The sequence below is a fragment of the Trematomus bernacchii genome, unplaced genomic scaffold, assembly GCF_902827165.1.
Source record: "Trematomus bernacchii unplaced genomic scaffold, fTreBer1.1, whole genome shotgun sequence".
NCBI lineage: Eukaryota > Metazoa > Chordata > Actinopteri > Perciformes > Nototheniidae > Trematomus > Trematomus bernacchii.
Window position 1 is genome coordinate 13926693 of NW_022987582.1, and position 20114 is coordinate 13946806.

The window sequence follows — 20114 nt, forward strand, 5'->3', positions numbered from 1 at the left end:
TATTAAATGTTAAAATGGAAATAAATAAAATACAGTTGTTAGTGTACGTTGAATTTAAGTCTTTGTCCAAAGAAAATCTGGTTCATTTAAAATTGCATCTGTCTACATCATGGTCTACATTCACTATTTTGTGCGCGTGTCTGTGGTCTGTGACCTTAGTAACTGTCGTCATCACCTAATCAGCATCTGAATGTCTCGCGGCCTCTAGATGCCTTTAAGGGCTGCTCGTACATTCTAATTCTTACTAAAAAAACACACCACGAATCACAACCACAAATGTAATTTAACTCGTTGGTCAAGAAAAAAACTGCCCCATAAAATAAACCAAGACCGACTAAGAATGGGTGAAGGCAATACATCCATTAGATGCGCTGTGTTATTGGGGGCGATCTATGTAAATAGGTTTTATATTGTCATATTACTGACCGCCTGTGAAGGCAGCAGCGGAGCCTCTCGTTCCACACTTCCTTCCTCCGAGCTGAGCAGTTCACTGGTGCAGCCATTTTGACTCTGAACCGTAGCGCTGGAAAGAAACTGTCTGGAAAAGGTGGGGATTATGTTACTCTAAGCAAAGCGCTCATATATGTTTACTTCGTACTTTCCCTCCAGTGTGTTATCTATTTATATTTTAAAGCACATTTGTTCACACGGTATAATAATGGTGCTAGTATCATTTAGCTTTCGTGATTAGCTTAGCTCACGTAAGCTTGCATTTAGCTCCACAGGCAGCTTCAGAGGTTAGGATTTCAGTGGCCCAAGTTTATTTCAGTATCATGCGTCAGTGTTGACAATGAGTTATCCCATGCTGCATAGCGAGGGTTTCCAACTCTAAACAGCACAAATGACTTGCAGCTAACCCATGTTGCTAAATACAGCTAGCTGCTTAGCTACATGTAACGGTAGCTTTCATCTTATAGCTAACACTCGCTCTTTCTGGCCAGTAAACGCAGTGTAATGTTACTGCGCACAAACTGCAGCAGCTCTAGTCATGTCAGCAGAAGTGATGGCGATGGTGCAAATTAAAATGTAACTAGCTGGCCTGTGCATTTCAGGTGTAAATCCAGAAGCGAGTGATGTGGGACCAGGGAGGACAACCCTGGCCGCAGTGGCCCCTGAGCCAGCAGCAGTGGATGCAGTCTTTCCAGCACACACAAGATCCAGGTGAGTGAGCGATGCAAATGCACCATGAGAATATTTTTCTGCAGAAGATCTGAGCCTCTGCAGGGCTTCTTTGCACAATAGACCTGTAATACCTTGTTTGTGTGCAGGTCAAGTGGACTGGGCTGCCCTGGCACAAGCATGGATAGCACAGAAGGAGACGACAGGACCAGAGCAGCCCAACATGCAGCCCAATGGCCAGGACATCCCAGGCCTTGAACCAGGTGGACCGGGCAACCATGGGGCCTTCCCTGGCGACCCGGCATTTGGCAGAATGTGGCAGCCAGGTACAATTGTAACCCCATGAATGGTATCAAGTAGGGATGATACAGAAAGATATAGGACTTTTTGGTTGATTATGATCAAAACACTTTGTTGTATTCCCATTATTGGGGTTGTTGTGTATGTCTTTACATTCCCATCATGGTCGAGCCAGCCTTGTTTAACTAAGAAGAAATACAACATTTATCATGCAAGAAAGAACAGATGCAAAATGTTGCATTAATGCCGGGGAACCTTGTGGTGTATGATTGGTTTATGCAAGAATACTTTTTTGTTCCCCGAAAATGTGTGTTGCCTAGAAAATACACATACAAAAATATTGAGTCAACACAATGGATCTTCCACAATGGAAGATACATTCATTTCAGTTTGTCAGTGCTGTTTTAAGCTTGGTTTTTTATGATACTCTGACTAATATTGAATTATTCTATCCAGGATAATTGTGATGAAACTTTAACATTGTCCAATGCCTCATAGCAAGTTTCTATTTTTACATATTTTCTGTGATGGTCAGGAACAGCTTACTGTTATTTATCAGGCGAACGAAAATAAGGTGATTTGTGACAATATTCGTGATCCCTCATGTATATGACTTTAGATCAACAGCTGGATACCAAGTCCCTCTTGTTCAGACGTTGAGGAAAATCTCCATAGTTGTGTTTTTATTGTTACACTTATATGTCCGTGTTGCTTTGGCTTTTGTTTATTACTTCTGTTGTCATTACCAGAATGGGCAATGCATGGCCAGCCCCCTCCTCCTCCGCCCCCTGAACAGGCCTGGATCCCCCCTGGCTCAGGGCCGATGGATGTGGTGAACCCCAGCGAGGACAGCAACAGCCAGGACAGCGTGGAGTTCAACTCTGAGGCCCACCACGGGGTTTACCCCCAGAACAGCCATGGGTATGGGGCACAGCCCGACAGCTACGCCATGGCCCCCATGGCCATGAACCAGTTTGATTATCAGGTATGCAGATGCTACAGTAGGAACTGTTGAAGCGTTTGGGTTTTAGTGTGACAACCAAGTAACACAAGAAGGAGCAAATCCATAGAAACAGAGCCGGGTCCCAGCATCTAGGTGTATCAGTCATTGCTTTCTTGATGCGGTGCAGAGGAAAGTGTTGGCTTGTTGAGGATCCAGCATGGTTTGGTATTGTTTATAAGCTGCTTTTTATTTTACATTTTGAACTAAACAGACATTTTAGCCCAGTCAGTAGTGATGGATGAATGTCAGCTAACCTTATCTGGGGAATAAAAAAACAACAACCCCACACTCAGTAGATAAGAGAGGACCTATTGTACTTTGAACTTCCTTTTTAATTTTCTGTTTGTGCGGTCTCTCCACAGCATGGCGCCGCCTCATCCTTCGCCCCCGCACCCACCAACTTCCACTCCCCATACTGGCAGGGTCCTCCTCAGAACAGACGAGATGTCAGACCCCCCGGCTTCAGGGAGCGCCCCAGATCCCCCATCCAGCTTCCTGTCAAACAGGAGGTCGCAGCAACATTAGGTGAGTGTGTTTTCACTTTAAGAATAGCCAGCCATCACATTAAGATGATCAGCTCGAAGACTGCCTGAGGTGCAGTTTGTGTGTAAACCTCACGTCTTCTTTGTTTTTTTTGTATGAATGCTCTTAATTTAATTACCAGTAGTTCATTGTACTCGCACTTAGTTAGGCATACCAGAATAGACATGAAGTACTTTTTTAACATTTTATTATGCACGGCTAAAAATGAACTATAGTTTAGATATTTTGTCTTAATGGCCATCCCATACCTCTTTGCACTAATGAATGTGAACTACATAACTGACAGTAGTCAAGTAGTAGTAAGTCAAAACACTTGAGTAGCAATCCCACATTCTACAAATGTTTAATTACAAGTGAAAACTACTTGATTAAATGTTGTTAGAACAAATGCCTGTAACTGTAGTGTTAATATATCACAAATCACAGTTCAGATCAGGAAACTGTATGATGTTGCAAAGATGTGTTGGTTTCTGAATCTTAACATTGCAGTATGTGGAGGACTCATTTTGACCTTCATGTCACCTTCAGATGCGGTAAAGAGGCGCACACTACCTGCCTGGATCCGAGAGGGCCTTGAGAAGATGGACAGGGAGAAGCAGAAGAAGATCGAGCGAGAACAGATGGAGAAGGAGCGCGCTAAAATTACAAAAGACGACGCCAAAGAGCGCGAGGTCGAGGAAGGAGGCGATGGGCCACGAGTGCCCCGCAAGAGCAAATTTGTAAGCAACACGTTTCTGCCATTGACATCAAAATTATTTCCTTTTGAAAATCACTTAACACTTTGTTTTTCTGGCAAAAGTTTCATAATTTGCATCACAACTTATGCACGTTGTTAAACATAATTCCTTGCTCCTGTGTCCATCAGGACAGCGACGATGAGGGGAATTATAACAATGACGATGAAGAAAAGCCCTCCATCAAAAAAGAATTTTCTGGTCGAAGCCCGTCACCTCCTGCAGAGGACAGCGAACCTGAAATGACGGAGGAGGAAAAGGAGTTCCAGCTGGTCAGTTTGATCTTACTCTGCATCTCAACAGTTGTAGTAGTTTTCAAAGAGATTGATATACAAATAATGGATTATTTTTTTTCTTCTTAGATGTTTATCACAAAAACCCTTCTGACAGAGATCCTTCTCGAGGTCACCAACGAGGAGATCCAGCATGTGGCCAGAGAGACGCACCGCAAAGCCACTCGAGGTCTGCTCTTGTTTTTTCCACTTTTACTTAATCTATACTTGTCACCAAGACATTTGTTGTTCAAATCTGAAGAGAATCCAATATGTGCATAATAATCTCTTTTAAAATGGACTCAGTAAGGCCCTGTAAAGTAGGGCGATTGAGCGGCAAACTTTGGAGTATGTCTGAAATTCAACCATTCTCTGCTAATGCATCAGAAGCAGAGCACAGAGCTTTTCACAAACAGTATTTCTGGTTCACGGTATTAAAGGTCCTGCTGAAAGACTCTATGATACGAGTGAATAATGTCTGAGCATTGAATCTGACCAGCATCCACGTTTTAGATACAAGACACTTCCTCCACTGAAGTGACTGCATTAGTACAGATTGGTTCTTCCCGCTTGTGCGACTGTTTGACTTGGATTGTGTGACAGAATTTTGTTTGTTAACCCTCTCTCTTTTCTCCATTTGTTTTATTTTTTTTATTTATTTTTTTGTCATTTCTGTTCTCTCTTTTTCACCAATGGCAGCTCTTGTGAATAGTTATCTGTGACCCCCCCTCTTCTCTAGCGACTCTCTTGAGAAAATGGCTCTATGTGTTTTAACATGTTGTTCCTGTTGTTGATGTGAATCAAAGCTCCTGCAAAACAGCTGGCACAGTCAAGTGCATTGGCTTCTCTGACTGGTCTCAGTGAGTATCCCTTTTTCTGTCACCGGGGGGCGGGATGGAGAATATATATTAAATAAATGGCGGGGTTTTAGAAGGAAAACAGGAGAGACTTAGACCATAACACCCAAAATACACTTATAAAGATTGATCGAAGTGAAAACGTTGTGATGAGAAGCATGCTCTTTATCACAAAGTATTCTTATGCAGCTTTTCTTTAAGGGATATATGTTTACATTTGTTTTTAAGGGGCTAATCAGTGTGTAATATACTGTTCTTAAGGATTAAGTGCCTTCCATTGGGGACCTTGGGTTGGGATTAAGGGCTTTACAGTGAAACCTACTTTTGAGAATAAATCTTCGTCCATACCAACACTCAACCACCCGGGGGCTCTGTTGTGGCAGGTGGGCTCGGTGACTACGGTTCAGACGAGAGCGAGGATGAGGACGAGCGCAGCGTTCGAGGGTCCGAATCCTCCGACACAGATGACGAAGAGCTGCGCCACCGCATCCGAGAGAAGCAGGACGCCTTCCGCCGCAAGGAGCGGGAGGTGCAGCAGCTGCAGGACAAACAGGCGCAGGACGCTCTGCTTGCACGGGGTAAGACATGTTTGTGTCTTTGCAGGTTTGAAGGGGCCCTATTATGATAATTGTTAGAATTCATAATGGTATTTTGTGCTTCTACTGTGTTTCAATGCTTTAATGTTTAAAAAGGTCTTCATTCTTCTCATACTGCCTGTGCTGCAGCACCTCTTTTCACCCTCTGTCTGAAACCAGAGCCCAGTCTGCTCTGATTGGTTAGCTGTCTGGCTCTGATGTGATTGGTCAACTGCTCAGAGATGTGCAGCCCATTAGCCTATCACGTACAATGTGTTAGAGCGCTAGCAAGTCAAAGCATCAGTGTAACAAAGTCATTATGTTACGGAAGTAAATAAAGGAGTCCAATGGAGGCATTTCAGGAAGGGGGGGGGGGGGGGGGGGGGGGAAGTGTGTTGAGGAGAAACTCCCTCTGGGGGGAACTTTGGGATGTTAGCCTTTGCAGACCATTTACATGCACAAAACCTATATGTCGACTACAGGAAAGAAAACCTTTCTTGGTAGTTTTTCCTTGTACGCTGCGAGGGTCTAAGTACAGAGTCGTATACTGTGCACACTGCAAAGCCCCCGGAGACAAATGTGCTATATAAATATAATTGGATTCATTCATTTTCACTAAATAGTAATCTAAAGACAAAGGAACTAATTGATTATTTGAAGTTGCAAAAATGTATTCTTTGCAAAAAATGAGTTTGACCAGGTCATAAAAGTTAGTGCTCTATTAATCTCATCTTGAAGAATGCAATCATAATTATTGTAAAACTGTGTAGTTTGTTTCTAGTTTTCTTTTTTTACATGACATGATGTTTCTTTGTTTATTTTTAACCTGAGTTTTTGTTTGTTTTCACAGAAGAGATGGCGAAGGAGAGATTGAGCAGAGAAAAGGGGGAATATGATGAGGGCCAGCCAGAGAATACGCACAAACAGGAAATTAAAGAGACAAAGGCGGAGCCCTTGGTAGAAAGGCGTAGGTCCCGTAGTGAGAAGGAGGGTAGCGAGAGCAAGCCCCCGGGCAGAGGGAAGGAGCGGTCAGGGCGAGGTGGCAGCAGTTCACCGGCCAACGGTCACAGCAGCAGCTCCCGCTCCACCTCCAGCCACAGCAGCCGCCACTCTTCCTCCTCCTCGTCTTATTCTTCCTCGGCATCCTCCCGTAGTTCATCGCGATCCTCCTCCCCGCGCAGGAAGAGGAGGCGTAGCCGCTCATCCTCCCACAAGGCTCGCAGGCGTAGCCGCAGCCGCAGCTCCCACAGGCATCGCAGCGAGAAGGCCAGGGAGAGGAGGAGGAGCAGCGCAGAGAGATCAGGCCGACACAAGAAAGATCGCAGCGAGTCCAGGGAGCGCAAGAGCCGCAGGAGTAGATCCAGATCCAGAGAGCGGGACAGGGCCAGAGCCAGGGCCAGAGACAGCCGCAGTCGCAGCAGGGAGAAGGAGAGGGAGAAGGAGAGGGAGAAGGAGAGGAAAAGGAGTCGGGATGGCAGAGACAGCAGTCATAGCCGTAGCAGCAAACACAAGCAGAAAGCCTCCAGCAAAGACAGGGAGAGAAAGAGGGAAAGGAGTCATAGCCACGAGAAGGACAAGAAAAAAAAGGAGAAGGAGTCAGACAAAAAGAAAGAAAAGCCTAAGGCCAAAGAGAAGGAGAAGGAAAAGGAGAAAGAAAGCTCTTCAGTTACAGAGGAGAATGGCAAATCTAAGAAAAAGAAGGAGAGCGACTCGTGCACGGACTCTCAGAGTGAAAAGCACTCCCGGCAGGAGAGCAAATCCAGCAAGAAGGGCTCCGTTAAAGCTAGCAAGAAACGCTCAGACTCCGACTCAAGTAGGTCCCCCACCCCTGAAGTTAGCAAGGAAAAGAAATCTAAAAAATCTAAACGTAGTCGCTCAAGGTCGACGGAAAAGTCTCACAAGTCTGGTAAGAAGGCAAGCCGCAAACACAAGTCTAAGTCGCGATCAAGGTAGTATTCTTTTTATTCCCTTTCTTTCTTACTGTATGTTTTTCATTGTATGTCTCATTGTGAATTCTACAGAGTCATTTTTAATTAGTATTTTTGCAATAACTTTAAAAAGGAAAATTGTTGACTGATGTTATGAAAATGTACTGTCAACTGCAGTCAAATCTGCTTAACATTGTAAAGTCTGCAATAAAGTTTTTAATGCTTCATCTATGTGTTATCTATCATCAAATGTGTTATTTCTGAATTTCTAACAAGTCACATGATGTCAACATCCTAAAGCCAGTTTTATCTTTTTGTAGCAACTTGTTAAGATATGAAACCATTCGTTGCCTTACACTGTGCACTGCAGGGTATATTTGCTTCTCTAAAGTCTGCAGAACATTAGTTTTTATGGAGGGTACAGAATGTCTGGTGGGTGGGGGTATCTGTGCATGTTTATATGTTGTAGTCTGCGTGGGTACGTGTGATTGGTGCAGTATTAATGTTGTGTCCACGCTCTCTTTCAGGTCAACTTCCCCCTCCCGTCGTAGCAGACGCTGAGGAGCACGGTTAACCCTCCTGATCTGTGCACTTTACCATTTTAAATTCCATGAGTTGAACAGGCTTGTCTCATTATAGAGGCAATTGTGTAGGTGAACCCCCCCCTCTCATACACACGTCTTTCATCTTTGTAAATATGTTGTTATTTTTAAAAAGTGTGACTGAAGAACAACTTCAAACTTTTTGAATGGTAGGAGTTTTCACTTGTATCATTATGCAAAGCTTAATAAGACTTTGGACACTAAAAAGCTAGGGTTGTATAATTTTAAAAACAGTAACAGGATTAACTTTTTTTCCTCAAAACATTATTGTAATATGTCCAATAAAACTGTTTGTTCCTTGTCTCGCCTTGCTGTCTTTTCTTTGTGCTACTTATAATACCCTCCCACACATCCCCCACCCTTTGAAAACCCATAAATTGCTCAAACTGTCTCCACATACAGGCCAGGGTAGGTCCACTATATGCTGGCAAGTGGTTTATTTTATTTGTTAAAATTAAAGCATCTGCTTATATTAATGGTAAAGATACACAATATAAAAACCACTTCCATTTGCAAAATATTTCTATTTCTTTCAAACTAAAATAGAGACCACCAGAAATGATCCACTTGCAACTACTATCCCATGTTGAAGTGTTTAATATGTAATTGAACACAAAAACACATAAGTCAGTCACCTAGTAGGACTTCCTTTGAGTTCAATATGGTTATTACTCGAGTTGGCGCAGTACATGGTTCTGAACCACTCTTGTGAATGTCAGTAGGGATCACATATCACCAAACACGTCAGTACCGTTGAACGGGTCTCTTCTCAAATTGTGCTGCCATAAAGCTGCAATTCCAAGTCCTAGGACAGTGCCTCAAACTGAGAGTATGCTTAAAGGCTAAGCTAACATTAAACATAAAGCTAGAGAAGCAGCAATGATAAAATGGCGGTGACTTTTATGAAATTCGTTGGTTATGAAAGAACCCTTACATTAAAATAGTCAGCAATAATGAATTACTGAAATAAATTACAAACACAAGTGTTAGTCTATTTGTTTCCAGTCGGTAATATTTCATTGTCTGACCAGTAGGAACTAAAGTGTGTGTTGTTTCTGCCCGGGGAGAAAATACATGCGCACAGTCGGTCAACTCAAGTGCAGTCAACAAATGTTCAGAAGCTAGCTGTTAACGTGTGTTATGACAGCATGTACGTGAATAAGTTCGGTCGCCTCATGTTCGGGCTGTACAGCCGGAAGACCGCCGCTGTGTGTGGGGTGGTCCAGGCCCAGAGAGCGGGAGGACGGAGCGGGTTCAGCTGGACGGCGGTGTGTAGACAGCGGACACTGTGGCTGAGGAGGAGCGCCTCTCTGGAGAACCAGCACCACACCGTGCCCTGTCACATGAGGTAGGCTGCAGCACCAACATCACATTAATCACAGTACAAGAGCCACTTGGTTATTGTTAGCGTACCTTAACATGTCACAGTTGCAGCCAGGGGATATGTGTTAAACTGTAGCAAGGGTAAATTGGTTAAAGCTCCCAAAGGAAATAAAGGTCAAAAAGTGCAGTTATTTTATTTACTCAAAGAGTTGCTATAACTCAACTAAATGTGTTTAAAGGCTTGGATATTTACTGGGGAACAAGAACAATGGTGTTAACCAACAGTTGCTTTTATTAACCATTAACTGGGGGATTTACATTTTCGATTAATCGTTTCTTATGTTACATGCCAGAACATTCTACAGAATCCCCATTTATTTAGCTTGGACCACAAGCTGACCTCAGAGGGTTTGTGTTATCCAACCAACAGACCAAAGCACAAGTTATATTCAGTCATATAAAAGTGAGACTGCTTACATCTGAGAAGCTTAAACCAGCAATTTCCACATTATTCTTCAAGTTGACTAATCGACTTGTAATTTCACAAATAATTCCAATATGCATGATATGCCACACATTTTAGCAAGGATGTTTTAGTCCAAGATTTGGAAGTGCAATCTCAGCTCCATTGTAATAAGACCATCAAAAACTTTGTTTCCAAAATATTCAGAGGATACAAAAACTAAAAAGGCTAAATTAAAACCACAGTGTTTGAATCCATTCAACATGATATCATGTGTTTACTAAGGTTTGGGACAAATACATGCTATTTTTTTGCTGCTGTATTATTAATTATGTTGCTATCATTGACCCCCTAAGCATTTAGTTTACAGCTCACATGTTCATAGTTTGAAAATGAATTTAGGTTTTGTCGTTTAAGTTGAAAAATTATATTGATATTTAGTATTTTTAAAGCCTTGTGGGACTGGGACATTTGTGTTGTCCAATAGAAAAAAAACAAGTTTGACTTTTTCTTAAAAATTAGAAACTTATATCAAAAATGTATAAATATCATTGTTGGTAATCATTGACAGTTCCCAAAATAACATAGAATTTAGCATACAAAAAATAATAACATCATCTGTTTGTAAATTGACATTTGTAGGGGTTAAAATTCTGAAGAAAATATATTTGTATTCATTTTGATCAGAACTAAAGTTGGTAAAAATATTTAACCGAGTGCTAATGAAACAAAATAATATATATTGATTTTTTATGTCCAAATCCAAGGTCCCAACGCCTCATTTTCAGTATTGTGTCCCCTGTATGAACGCTCATGTTTAGTTATTTGCAGTCTTAATGTAATTTCTCTATCTCCCCCTGCACAGCGCCCGCTCGGCCTCCCACAGCACGGTGGACCCCGACGAGGTGAGGAAGTTCCAGTCACTGGCCAGCAAGTGGTGGGATGAGCGAGGGGAGTTTGCTGCTCTTCACGCCATGAATGACCTGAGGGTGCCTTTTATACGGTGAGTGTTTCTACATTATATGCATGCCAATAGTCATATTTTCAAGATGTCTCACCTAAGTCACTGTCAACACAGGATTGAGAGGCGTCAAGCAACTGTGACAAAACATAACCTGGGGCAGATTCAGCCTTGTGGTATTTAAGAGCAAAAACACATACATTGAAGTAACATGAATTGGAAGTGACAGGATTCCTGCACACATCAGCACATTTTCAACAAATAGCGTTTCAGCTCCCCCAACTCTACATCAGGGTTGTTTTGGTGCTGCTGCGTCTGTTTTGATTGATAAGATCTGCTGTAGGGGCCCCCACAAGATAATCAGTATTTTACCCATCCCCCCTTTTCTGTGGTCCTGTTGGTGGAGGAGATGACGGTGATGTGTGTGTGTGGTGACAGTGTGACAGATCCAGTGCCACTGTGTGTCTGAGTGAGGCTGATTTGCCTGATACGAGTCCGCCCTCAGGGTGTGTCTAAATGAGACCGCTGCTACTGTTGCTGCTGCATCTTTTACACTCTGACTCTCTTACTGTGGTACTATAGATACAAACAAATTATTACTGATATTCTGAACAAACTGTGCTGTTGTATTAGCTGTAAAATGTCTTTACTGTAGGGTATTTTTATTAATTGTACAGGACTTTGGCTCGACCAAAAATCGTTTATAAATGTGCTATATAAATAAAACTTGATTTGATTTGAAATGTTCATTTTCTTGAATATGATTAGTAAACTTGAACATAGATAATAGTCTGGAGTCCATACAGTAATACCACATTAATAAAAGACACAATTGCAATAAACCTCCCTGTTTTTAGTTTTTTTTCAGAATCAACCAGTGTTTTTATTCACCACACTTAACACCTCAACCCTAATATGACATGGCTTAGTTGAATACTTGATTCTGATTGGTTAATTCGGACATTTCAGAGTTTTATATTACTGTAGTACAGTCCGCTGTCAAGGACTATAATGACCGTTGCTAAGGATGATCAAGAGAGAGAAAGGAAAAGAGGTTTAATGACGGATCGCTGGACGTCAGATAAATCAACAGAAGCAGACAGACAGGAAGTAAACATTAACGGGAACACGGTATGAGCTCTGTAGTTTTTAAGGACTTGTTGGGACTTGGACAGTCACAGAAAACATCATTCAGAGCTTCCTTCATTTTAAATTCACTTGGAATTCCAGCTGTTGGTACGCCATGGAACTGGGTTTTATTTTCTTAGTGGAAGCAATACGATTAAGTCAATACAATCATTTCAATGAATATGTCAATTCAATTTAATTAATGTCAAGACGTTAGTTTATTTAGTATGTGGCTGTGTAATAAGTGGGATAATGTGCAGCAAGGCAGTCATATTATTATCCCTTACATAGTCACCACTTAGTCATCTTAATTCTGTCAAAAAATGATATATTGAATTGTGGCAATGCTTTTATATAATATACCTATAAATATTCTAAAAAGCTTTTTTTAAATCTCTAGCATTATAGTTTGTATGCAAGTAATAGCTCATCATGTGGAGCTGGTTTGGCATTGCCCTCACTCTGGGGTTAAGTAGCTTCTGCCTCCATCTTGCTTTGCTGTCGGGGGTTACAGAAGGAGCTGTTTTAGGTGGGGGTTACAGAAGGAGCTGTTTTAGGTGGGGGTTACAGAAGGAGCTGTTTTAGGTGGGGGTTACAGAAGGAGCTGCTTTAGGTGGGGGTTACAGAAGGAGTTGTTTTAGGTGGGGGTTACAGAAGGAGTTGTTTTAGGTGGGGGTTACAGAAGGAGCTGTTTTAGGTGGGGGTTACAGAAGGAGCTGTTTTAGGTGGGGGTTACAGAAGGAGCTGCTTTAGGTGGGGGTTACAGAAGGAGCTGTTTTAGGTGGGGGTTACAGAAGGAGCTGCTTTAGGTGGGGGTTACAGAAGGAGTTGTTTTAGGTGGGGGGTTACAGAAGGAGCTGTTTTAGGTGGGGGTTACAGAAGGAGCTGCTTTAGGTGGGGGTTACAGAAGGAGTTGTTTTAGGTGGGGGTTACAGAAGGAGCTGTTTTAGGTGGGGGTTACAGAAGGAGCTGTTTTAGGTGGATGTCAGCCAACAGATAATCCTCCTTCCTTCACTGTTTGCACGACTGCTCCTGCACCCCAGCAGAGCTTTAACGAGCACAATGCATACCCACGTCTCAGCCTGTTCTGCATGTCTGCTGCCCGGGGCCGCAGCAGTCAGACAGTGTGAGGGAGCAGGGAGGGAAGGGAGGAAGGGACACAAGAGTGAGGGAGAAAAGTAGGGGGAATCTGTAGCCACAGGATAATTGTTGATGTTAGCTGGCAGACACTGACATTCAGATGGTTGTGACGGTGGATGGTGTAATCCAAAATGTGTCATTCTCAAATACCTACTTATGGCTAAAAATGTTCAAGGGAGAGACACATCAGGCATAAACTATATTTGTATGCACTGCTGAATGTTTAACAATAGCTAGTCCCAGGCTGCTCCAACAAGGTCAAGGGAAAAATTTAATAAATTGACTTCTAAAGAAATAAATACTGATAATTTAAAAAAAATTGTGCATTGTGTGATACAAGGGTTGCCAAAAATAGACGTTTTAAATCTAATATGGCAACAAATAGAAACAACAATTTTTAACCTTGCTTCATCCAATGCTGCTATTTATTTTTTGGATACAATACATGTGCTTAATATGTATGCAATTGGCATGCATTAAATAAGATAATGCCTAACTTACATTTAAATGTAACCTTCATAGCACTTTTGATACTAAAAATAACTATATTAATGTGAGTAATCAACTGGGGAAGTGATATCTATCAGTTCATATTTGTACCTTATTCATCGTTAGTGTCTCCCCTCAGTACGCATTCATCTTCCCTCGGTTTTACATTACAAACTCTAACATCTGATCGTAACGTGGCGGGTGTATGTTGAAAAGTAACGGGAGTAAGGCGGTTGTAGTTTTATTTGAAATTCAACCCACCTTTCATTTACCTTTTTCAGGGATAATCTGCTGAATGAGCACAGACTGGGGCATCCTGGGAAACCACTGGCAGGACTCAGGATTCTGGATGTGGGCTGTGGAGGGGGCCTGCTCACCGAGGTAAGGGTGTCACTGTGAGAAAGACGCAGAGCGAGTGCAAATTAGGACATGTGGACAAACTATTTTAGCTTTCTCTGTGTCTATTCCCAATAGTTTCAATTGCTGCCTTCACGTCACCTTAAATTCTTGAAAAATATTCTGCTTTCGTTGCTTTATACTTCCAGTCCTTTCACATACCAGTGCCTAAGAAACCTCTAAACGTCAGCCTGATCCTCCTCCTCTGGTGATGTGGCTGGTCTCAGTGTGGTGGAGCGGACAGGCAGTCATTTATTGTTGTTTATCTGTTTGTTAGAGCTGCTAGCTGCGGCAGCTTCTGTCTCTATTATAACGGAGGACATACCAGCTGTGTGGTGTGATTTGAGATGACAAAATCAGGTCCTGTTCTTCTGTGGCTTTGTCACACATGCTGTCATATTCAGACGCAGAAACACGCGCTGAGAAGCCCTGAAAGTGTCTGTGAGGATGGCAGCTGTGTCTCCAGGAGTCTTGTCACTGCAGCTCTTCCCATCAGAAGGGATCAGCTGAGGGAGGATGGAGATCGGCCCCTGGGCCTGCAGCTCACCTCACAGGCCACCAGACGGCGCTGTAGTTAATATTACACCACTGTAGTTGTTTAATTACCTGCTCTTAAGTGATGTTCTCTAGTGCTCTAGACTTCAACAGCGATTGTATTTTCTGCGTAGGCTTACAGAGTCGACCAGAAGTTCATGTTACTGTTCTATCATGCAGTGTTGGAGAGCATCATGAGGTATGGTATCACTGCCTGGTACGGTAACTTGACAGTGCAGTCAAAGTCACAGATCGCTCGCCTGGTACAGACTGCTATGACAATTATGGGGGTTAAAAAACACCCATCTCTCCAAAACATATACGAGCAGTCCATTATCAGACAGGCAAAAAGAATGGTGTCTGATCCCACCCACATACTCCACCCAGAATTCCAGCTCCTACCTTCTGGTAGAAGATTCAGGTTCCCAAGAGCAGGCTGAACCGCTATAAGCACTCATTCCTACCTATGTCCATTAAGCTTCTTAACATTCACATGAAATGAAATGTACTTTTTAAATGTTGGCCATGAGGGTTGTGCAATAGGTCGCCATTGTCAGTATGTGCGTCTGTGTATTGTGTTTGTTCACACGGTATATGACTGATGATATGTGTATGTATTTTAATGTTTACTATGTTTGTATATGTACATGTATGCGGAACTGCAGGACGGAGTCCAGAACAAATGTCCTTACGGGGACAATAAAGTATTTCGTATCGTATCGATGTTGGAGTTGAAGAAGCGGGCGTATGGCTTTGTCCCTGCGCTGTGACATATATGCGCTTTGCACATGTAAAATGTATATTTCAAAGGCTCATTCTTACAGTTTTATACTATATTTTATATGTAGCAGAATGATGTTACTCATAATATTCTCTCTCCCTGTAACAAAGTATTTTGTGAAGCCAAAGAAAAACCATCATAATATATCATAAAGACTAAATTAACTGAACACTACTGGTTAACTAAGAAATCATATTGCCGATGGCAGTCCTAAAAACACTGACCTACAGTGGACCCTGTCTGACTCTCTCCTCCCTCCCCCACCAGCCTCTGGGCCGACTGGGAGCCGACGTGCTGGGTATCGACCCGGTGGGGGACAGCATTGGTACGGCCCAGGTGCACACGGCCTTCGACCCGGACCTCCGTCAGCGGGTCAGCTACCGTGCCTGCACCCTGGAGGACCTCTCAGAGGAGGAGGAGCATGGGGGGGGGGCGCTACGACGCTGTGGTGGCCTCCGAGGTGGTGGAACATCTGGCCGACCTGGAAACATTCGCCTTCTGCTGCGGACACGTGCTGAAGGTGTGTCCCAGCCCGGGTGTGTGTGTGTGTTACCCCCCAGCTGTTGGCTCATGTCAGATATTTCTGCACCACTACAGTGTGTGTCTGTGTGTTCACCTGAGCATGTGCTAACGTGCATATGGTGATCTGTTTGTTGTGTTTGCATCTGTTGTGTTTCTCTGGGAATAGGTGAGCATGTGTTTTTATGAGTTTGTGCTGCACTGAACCCTGACGAGAGTGAAAACTCAACATCAATACAGAGAAAAAAAATATATTACTGAGAGAGCAGATGATTGTCATCAGTGGACTGTCGAGTGCAGAGGAAAAAAGACAGCCTAATGTTCACTAGATGCATCTGTATTCAGTTGAGACGTGAATGGACTAGGGTTGGGTCAGTTAATTTTGGGTTAATTTTCAAGGAAGTTTGCAATAAAAATAATGACAAACAATAGTGAACTTATTTTGAGTTTAATACAGTTTTGATCAAATGGAATTCAACTGTAATCATGTATTGCATTCAGCAGAGCACTCACAACGTCACATGATAGATAGATTGATGGATGGCATCCTATTAAATTGAAATTGAGGAAAATGACAACCCTCTGCAGGCACAGTGCATTCTCCATCCCATGTGCAGCTCAGACTACTGCACTTTCTGAGCCAAATGTCTAGGTTGTATGTATATTCATATTCAGTGAAGCAGCAGATAGCAGCCTATAGTTTGTAGACAAAGACAGTTTTCTGTAAAAGGTTGAAGTGGCTGTTTGGGGATGTTTTTTAAACTTCTGCCTTGGTTATATTTTTCAGCTCCCTGGGGTTGCTTTTGGTTTGAATTCATGCATTTTATACACTCTTTACTGCTCACTGTTTCATTTTTTTATAATATAATCCTCTTTAAACTCTTGATTTGCATGAAGCCCAGATGATCAGCTAATCAGTTATTTCCCCCATTAGCTAATCAATCAGCAGATAACTCCCCACATTGCACATTTCACATTGAATGTATTTGAGAAAGTAATAAATGTATCTTGCAAAAATATACAAGAGAATGTCTGCTTATCATACGGTACATACAGTCTGAACAAATATCCACCATATTTCTATTTGACTTCCCATAGAATTCCCGTTAATTACCATCCTCCTTGAATATTTCCATAATTATGCAATCCAAAACTCTCTTTTCTCTTTCTCTCTTTTACTTCTGTGTTATTTAAAAAAACGTTCACATACAACTTGTATTTTCAACCTCTTCCACTCTCCTCCCACCACCCCCCCTTCTGTTGAAATAGTTAATCTTGACGTAGTTGAGCCTTGAGGTTGGGCACTGCTGCTTTCTGGACTCTGTGTATCTAATCCATTCTATAAATACCCTTAAGGACCAAAGTAGGACCTAACTTGTGTACATAGTACCTGTAAGGATGTGACGTCATTGTAAAACATGTTTTCTTAAGCAGTTTCATCAATAAGAGCTGTAAATCTTTTATACTTTATAAACTAAGACTGTTCCTCTCTGTGTGTGCAGCCAGGCGGCTCCCTCTTCATCACCACTCTGAATAAAACCAACCTGTCCTACGCGCTGGCTATTGTCGCCGCCGAGCAGCTGCTGCGCATCGTTCCCAGCGGCACGCACGACTGGGAGAAGTTCATCAGCCCCGTGGATCTGGAGCGCCTCCTGGAGTCCAGTAAGACCCTCCGTTTGCATATATTTCCATAAATAAGAGCACACGCAGTATAAAGTAGTGTCCTTGTCGTGGCTTCCTTCCTTGTTTATCTATCAAGCCACTAGACGCCTTAAACAGACATGTTTTAACTCGGTTTTCTTCCTTTATATTTGTGTTACTTACAGTTAGAAGAGTTGCTTGGCCTCTGATTGTTTGGATGGTATAAAGCGATGTGTTTGCTCAAAAATAAGATAACAAACTTTTACATGTGCAACAAAGAAAAGAGGCCTTTACAATATTCAAAACAAATAAGCATAACTCAAATAAAATAACAAACAACTTGGGTATTCTTTCTTCTTGATAAGGCTTATATAACTTAATAACTTAAAGGGTAGTTTAACGTTTAAAAACTGTTCCTCAACGGCGTCTTTCTAGCAGGTTGCCCATCACTGTCACTTTAGAGGAGGCGCCGTGGGAATTGTAGTCTTTTATAGTCTGTTGACTACAGACGTCAAAATTAGGTGGCCTTTCTTATCAAAAACGAAATACTGGCTCTAACAGTCCTCTTTAAACCATAAACTAAAGATTGGGAAGTGCTAATAACCAGTAAGAATAAAATTCATCCTGTAAACGACCCAATCAGAAAGTTGTTTCCCTCAGTTTGTAGGCTTATGTCATAACCAGGGTTGCAAAATTCCGGGAATTTTCAAAGATGGAAACTTTCCACGGGAATAAACGGGAATTTATGGAAATAAACTGGGAATTTTCCAAATTGAAGGTTGGCTCTTCATAGGGAACTTAAATATAGTTGGGGAAAGTATATTTTAGCATAATCTTGACTAAAACAAACAGATGCCATTCAAGTATACTTGAATATCCATGCCATAGCACACTGCTTACTGCATGGCTATTGAGACCACACAAAGGTTTGCAACAGGCTCACTAATGTGAAGAGGAAGACTCAGAGTTGGATGTTGATGAGGCCCAGGAAGAGCCCGTTGACTGAAAGGGTTTAGCAAAAAATGCAGAGGATTGCTTGAAGGAAGATTTGCATGTTTAATGGGACTTGGAGGGAGAAGGGCTCTTTTCATTTAACATTTTGAATGGGACTTTGTGGGGATTTTTGGATGGGGGGTGCATTTTTGTTCATTTTTTAATGAGTGGGGTTGGGGGGGATGAGTAACATTTAACTCAACATTCCTGTTTTTGTTCTTCAATGAAACAAATAATTGTTCAATAAAATAATTAAAACTTGTTCTGTTCTACTTGAAAAAAAAAAAGATTTAAAAAAAAAATCAGTTGAAATGTCATGTTTTTTTGTTTAATTTTGCATCGAATATTTCCAAAATTCCCCAGCTTAACTTTCCATGGAAACTTTCCGCCCCTTTGCAACCCTAGTCATAACCAGCCACTAATATCAGATACATCACATGTGGTTGCCAGGCCAGAGTTATATAATGGGCGGAAAAAGAAAAGCAACGTATGTCTTTGTGCTGCTGTCAGTCCCTCTCTAACATCCCCCCCCCCATCCTTCCATCCTCTCTCAGATGGTTTCTCAGTGCAGTCTATCCAGGGGATGCTGTACAACCCCGTATCAGGAGCCTGGAGCTGGACCAACAGCACAGCCATCAACTACGCCCTCCACGCTGTCAAAGCCAGAGAAGACCCCCACACAGAGCAGGCGGAGGAGAGCACCGCAGACACACACAGCTGAGACACACTGCCGCACAACAATCAGAAAATAGACTCACGTTTGTGTGATGTCCTAACTACCCTGTGGCCAGCTGTGAAGCAGCAAATGAGACAGCGGTTATTAAAGGAAAGGGACAAACAGCCTTGAGGTTGAATTAGAGATGTAGCTGCACTCAAAATAACATGGCAACATCAGCCTTTGCTTTAAACAGTGTTTTATGTGCTGTTCAAGGCAATTGTGCATCCTTTGATTGTGGCTTTCAACAGAGTTTATACTTTCACATGCATTATTTGAGTATATACTGTACAGCAGGGGAAATGTATTAATTCAAATTATTACGTTTCTGTCCGCTAACAATAAATATGATTTCCTGTTGGTTTTTGCTGCACACTGGAAATCATTTTTTCAATGCTAAAGCATGTGTCCACACACGAGGATAGGACAATCGCATCCTGTGGGATTATAAAGGGTCTCGTGTGGAAGTATTACATAAGTCAAATCAAGCCTGAAGCAGAGAGTAAGTCATGCTAGCATGATGTTCTTAAAGTGCGTGCAAAGATGAGATTTCTAAACACAACGGACTGTGAGGTTGATGTTGTCTTTTTCAAGAATGGTTACTTGTGTTATTTGACTGTGTAGGAGATATTAAATGTGTCACGAATAGCTACTGCATTGATTTGTATATGATTAACATGCAAATTACGAAAAGCTTGAAGAGTTTGAAAGAAAGACAACAATAATCTTTTTTTTTGCCGGTGTTTCTTCAAATTATTTGAATAATTTTATTGTATTTTTAAAGAATTTGGAGGTTTGGATTGTTGATGGAAGAAGAAAAAAAACATAATTGTAAAGGATTAGAGAATTATATGAGAAATAATCAGATGAATACATAATGAAGATAATACTTATTTAGACACACCTCCACCAAGTACAACAGTATAATCCTGCTTGTACATTAATGCAGAAGCAATTATAATCGTATGACATATAATGCTACCACAGTCACATTGTACATTATCCTGATTACCTTAGATCATTTTATTTATTTATTTTTAATGAACGCCTTTTACATTTACATTACGTTGCATTAGTACTTTAACTAAGTAAACTGAG

The 20114-nt window shown here is 41.9% G+C and overlaps 2 protein-coding genes across 3 annotated transcripts; both read left to right on the forward strand.

The window, feature by feature from the left end:
* The first annotated feature begins 450 nt into the window (after positions 1 to 450).
* On the forward strand, positions 451 to 8234 carry pnisr (PNN-interacting serine/arginine-rich protein). Of its 2 annotated transcripts, XM_034127890.1 has the most exons (12): positions 451 to 547; positions 1053 to 1161; positions 1269 to 1445; positions 2169 to 2404; positions 2785 to 2947; positions 3494 to 3684; positions 3831 to 3971; positions 4062 to 4161; positions 4778 to 4831; positions 5212 to 5406; positions 6254 to 7352; positions 7859 to 8234. In XM_034127890.1, the coding sequence occupies exons 2-12, from the start codon at positions 1074 to 1076 to the stop codon at positions 7890 to 7892; spliced, it is 2478 nt and encodes an 825-aa protein (XP_033983781.1). In that variant the 5' UTR covers positions 451 to 547; positions 1053 to 1073; the 3' UTR covers positions 7893 to 8234. The 2 variants fall into 2 exon arrangements, with proteins under 2 accessions (XP_033983781.1, XP_033983782.1); XM_034127891.1 differs by lacking the exons at positions 3831 to 3971; positions 4062 to 4161; positions 4778 to 4831; ... (1 more) ...; positions 6254 to 7352; positions 7859 to 8234 and having other exon boundaries at positions 2169 to 2340.
* A 732-nt stretch (positions 8235 to 8966) lies between these two features.
* On the forward strand, positions 8967 to 19664 carry coq3 (coenzyme Q3 methyltransferase). Its single transcript, XM_034127892.1, is given in 7 exon segments — positions 8967 to 9281; positions 10585 to 10722; positions 13719 to 13818; positions 15416 to 15567; positions 15569 to 15668; positions 17170 to 17329; positions 18856 to 19664. Coding segments are annotated over 7 exon segments (1017 nt in total). The 5' UTR covers positions 8967 to 9081; the 3' UTR covers positions 19023 to 19664.
* Positions 19665 to 20114: the final 450 nt, after the last annotated feature.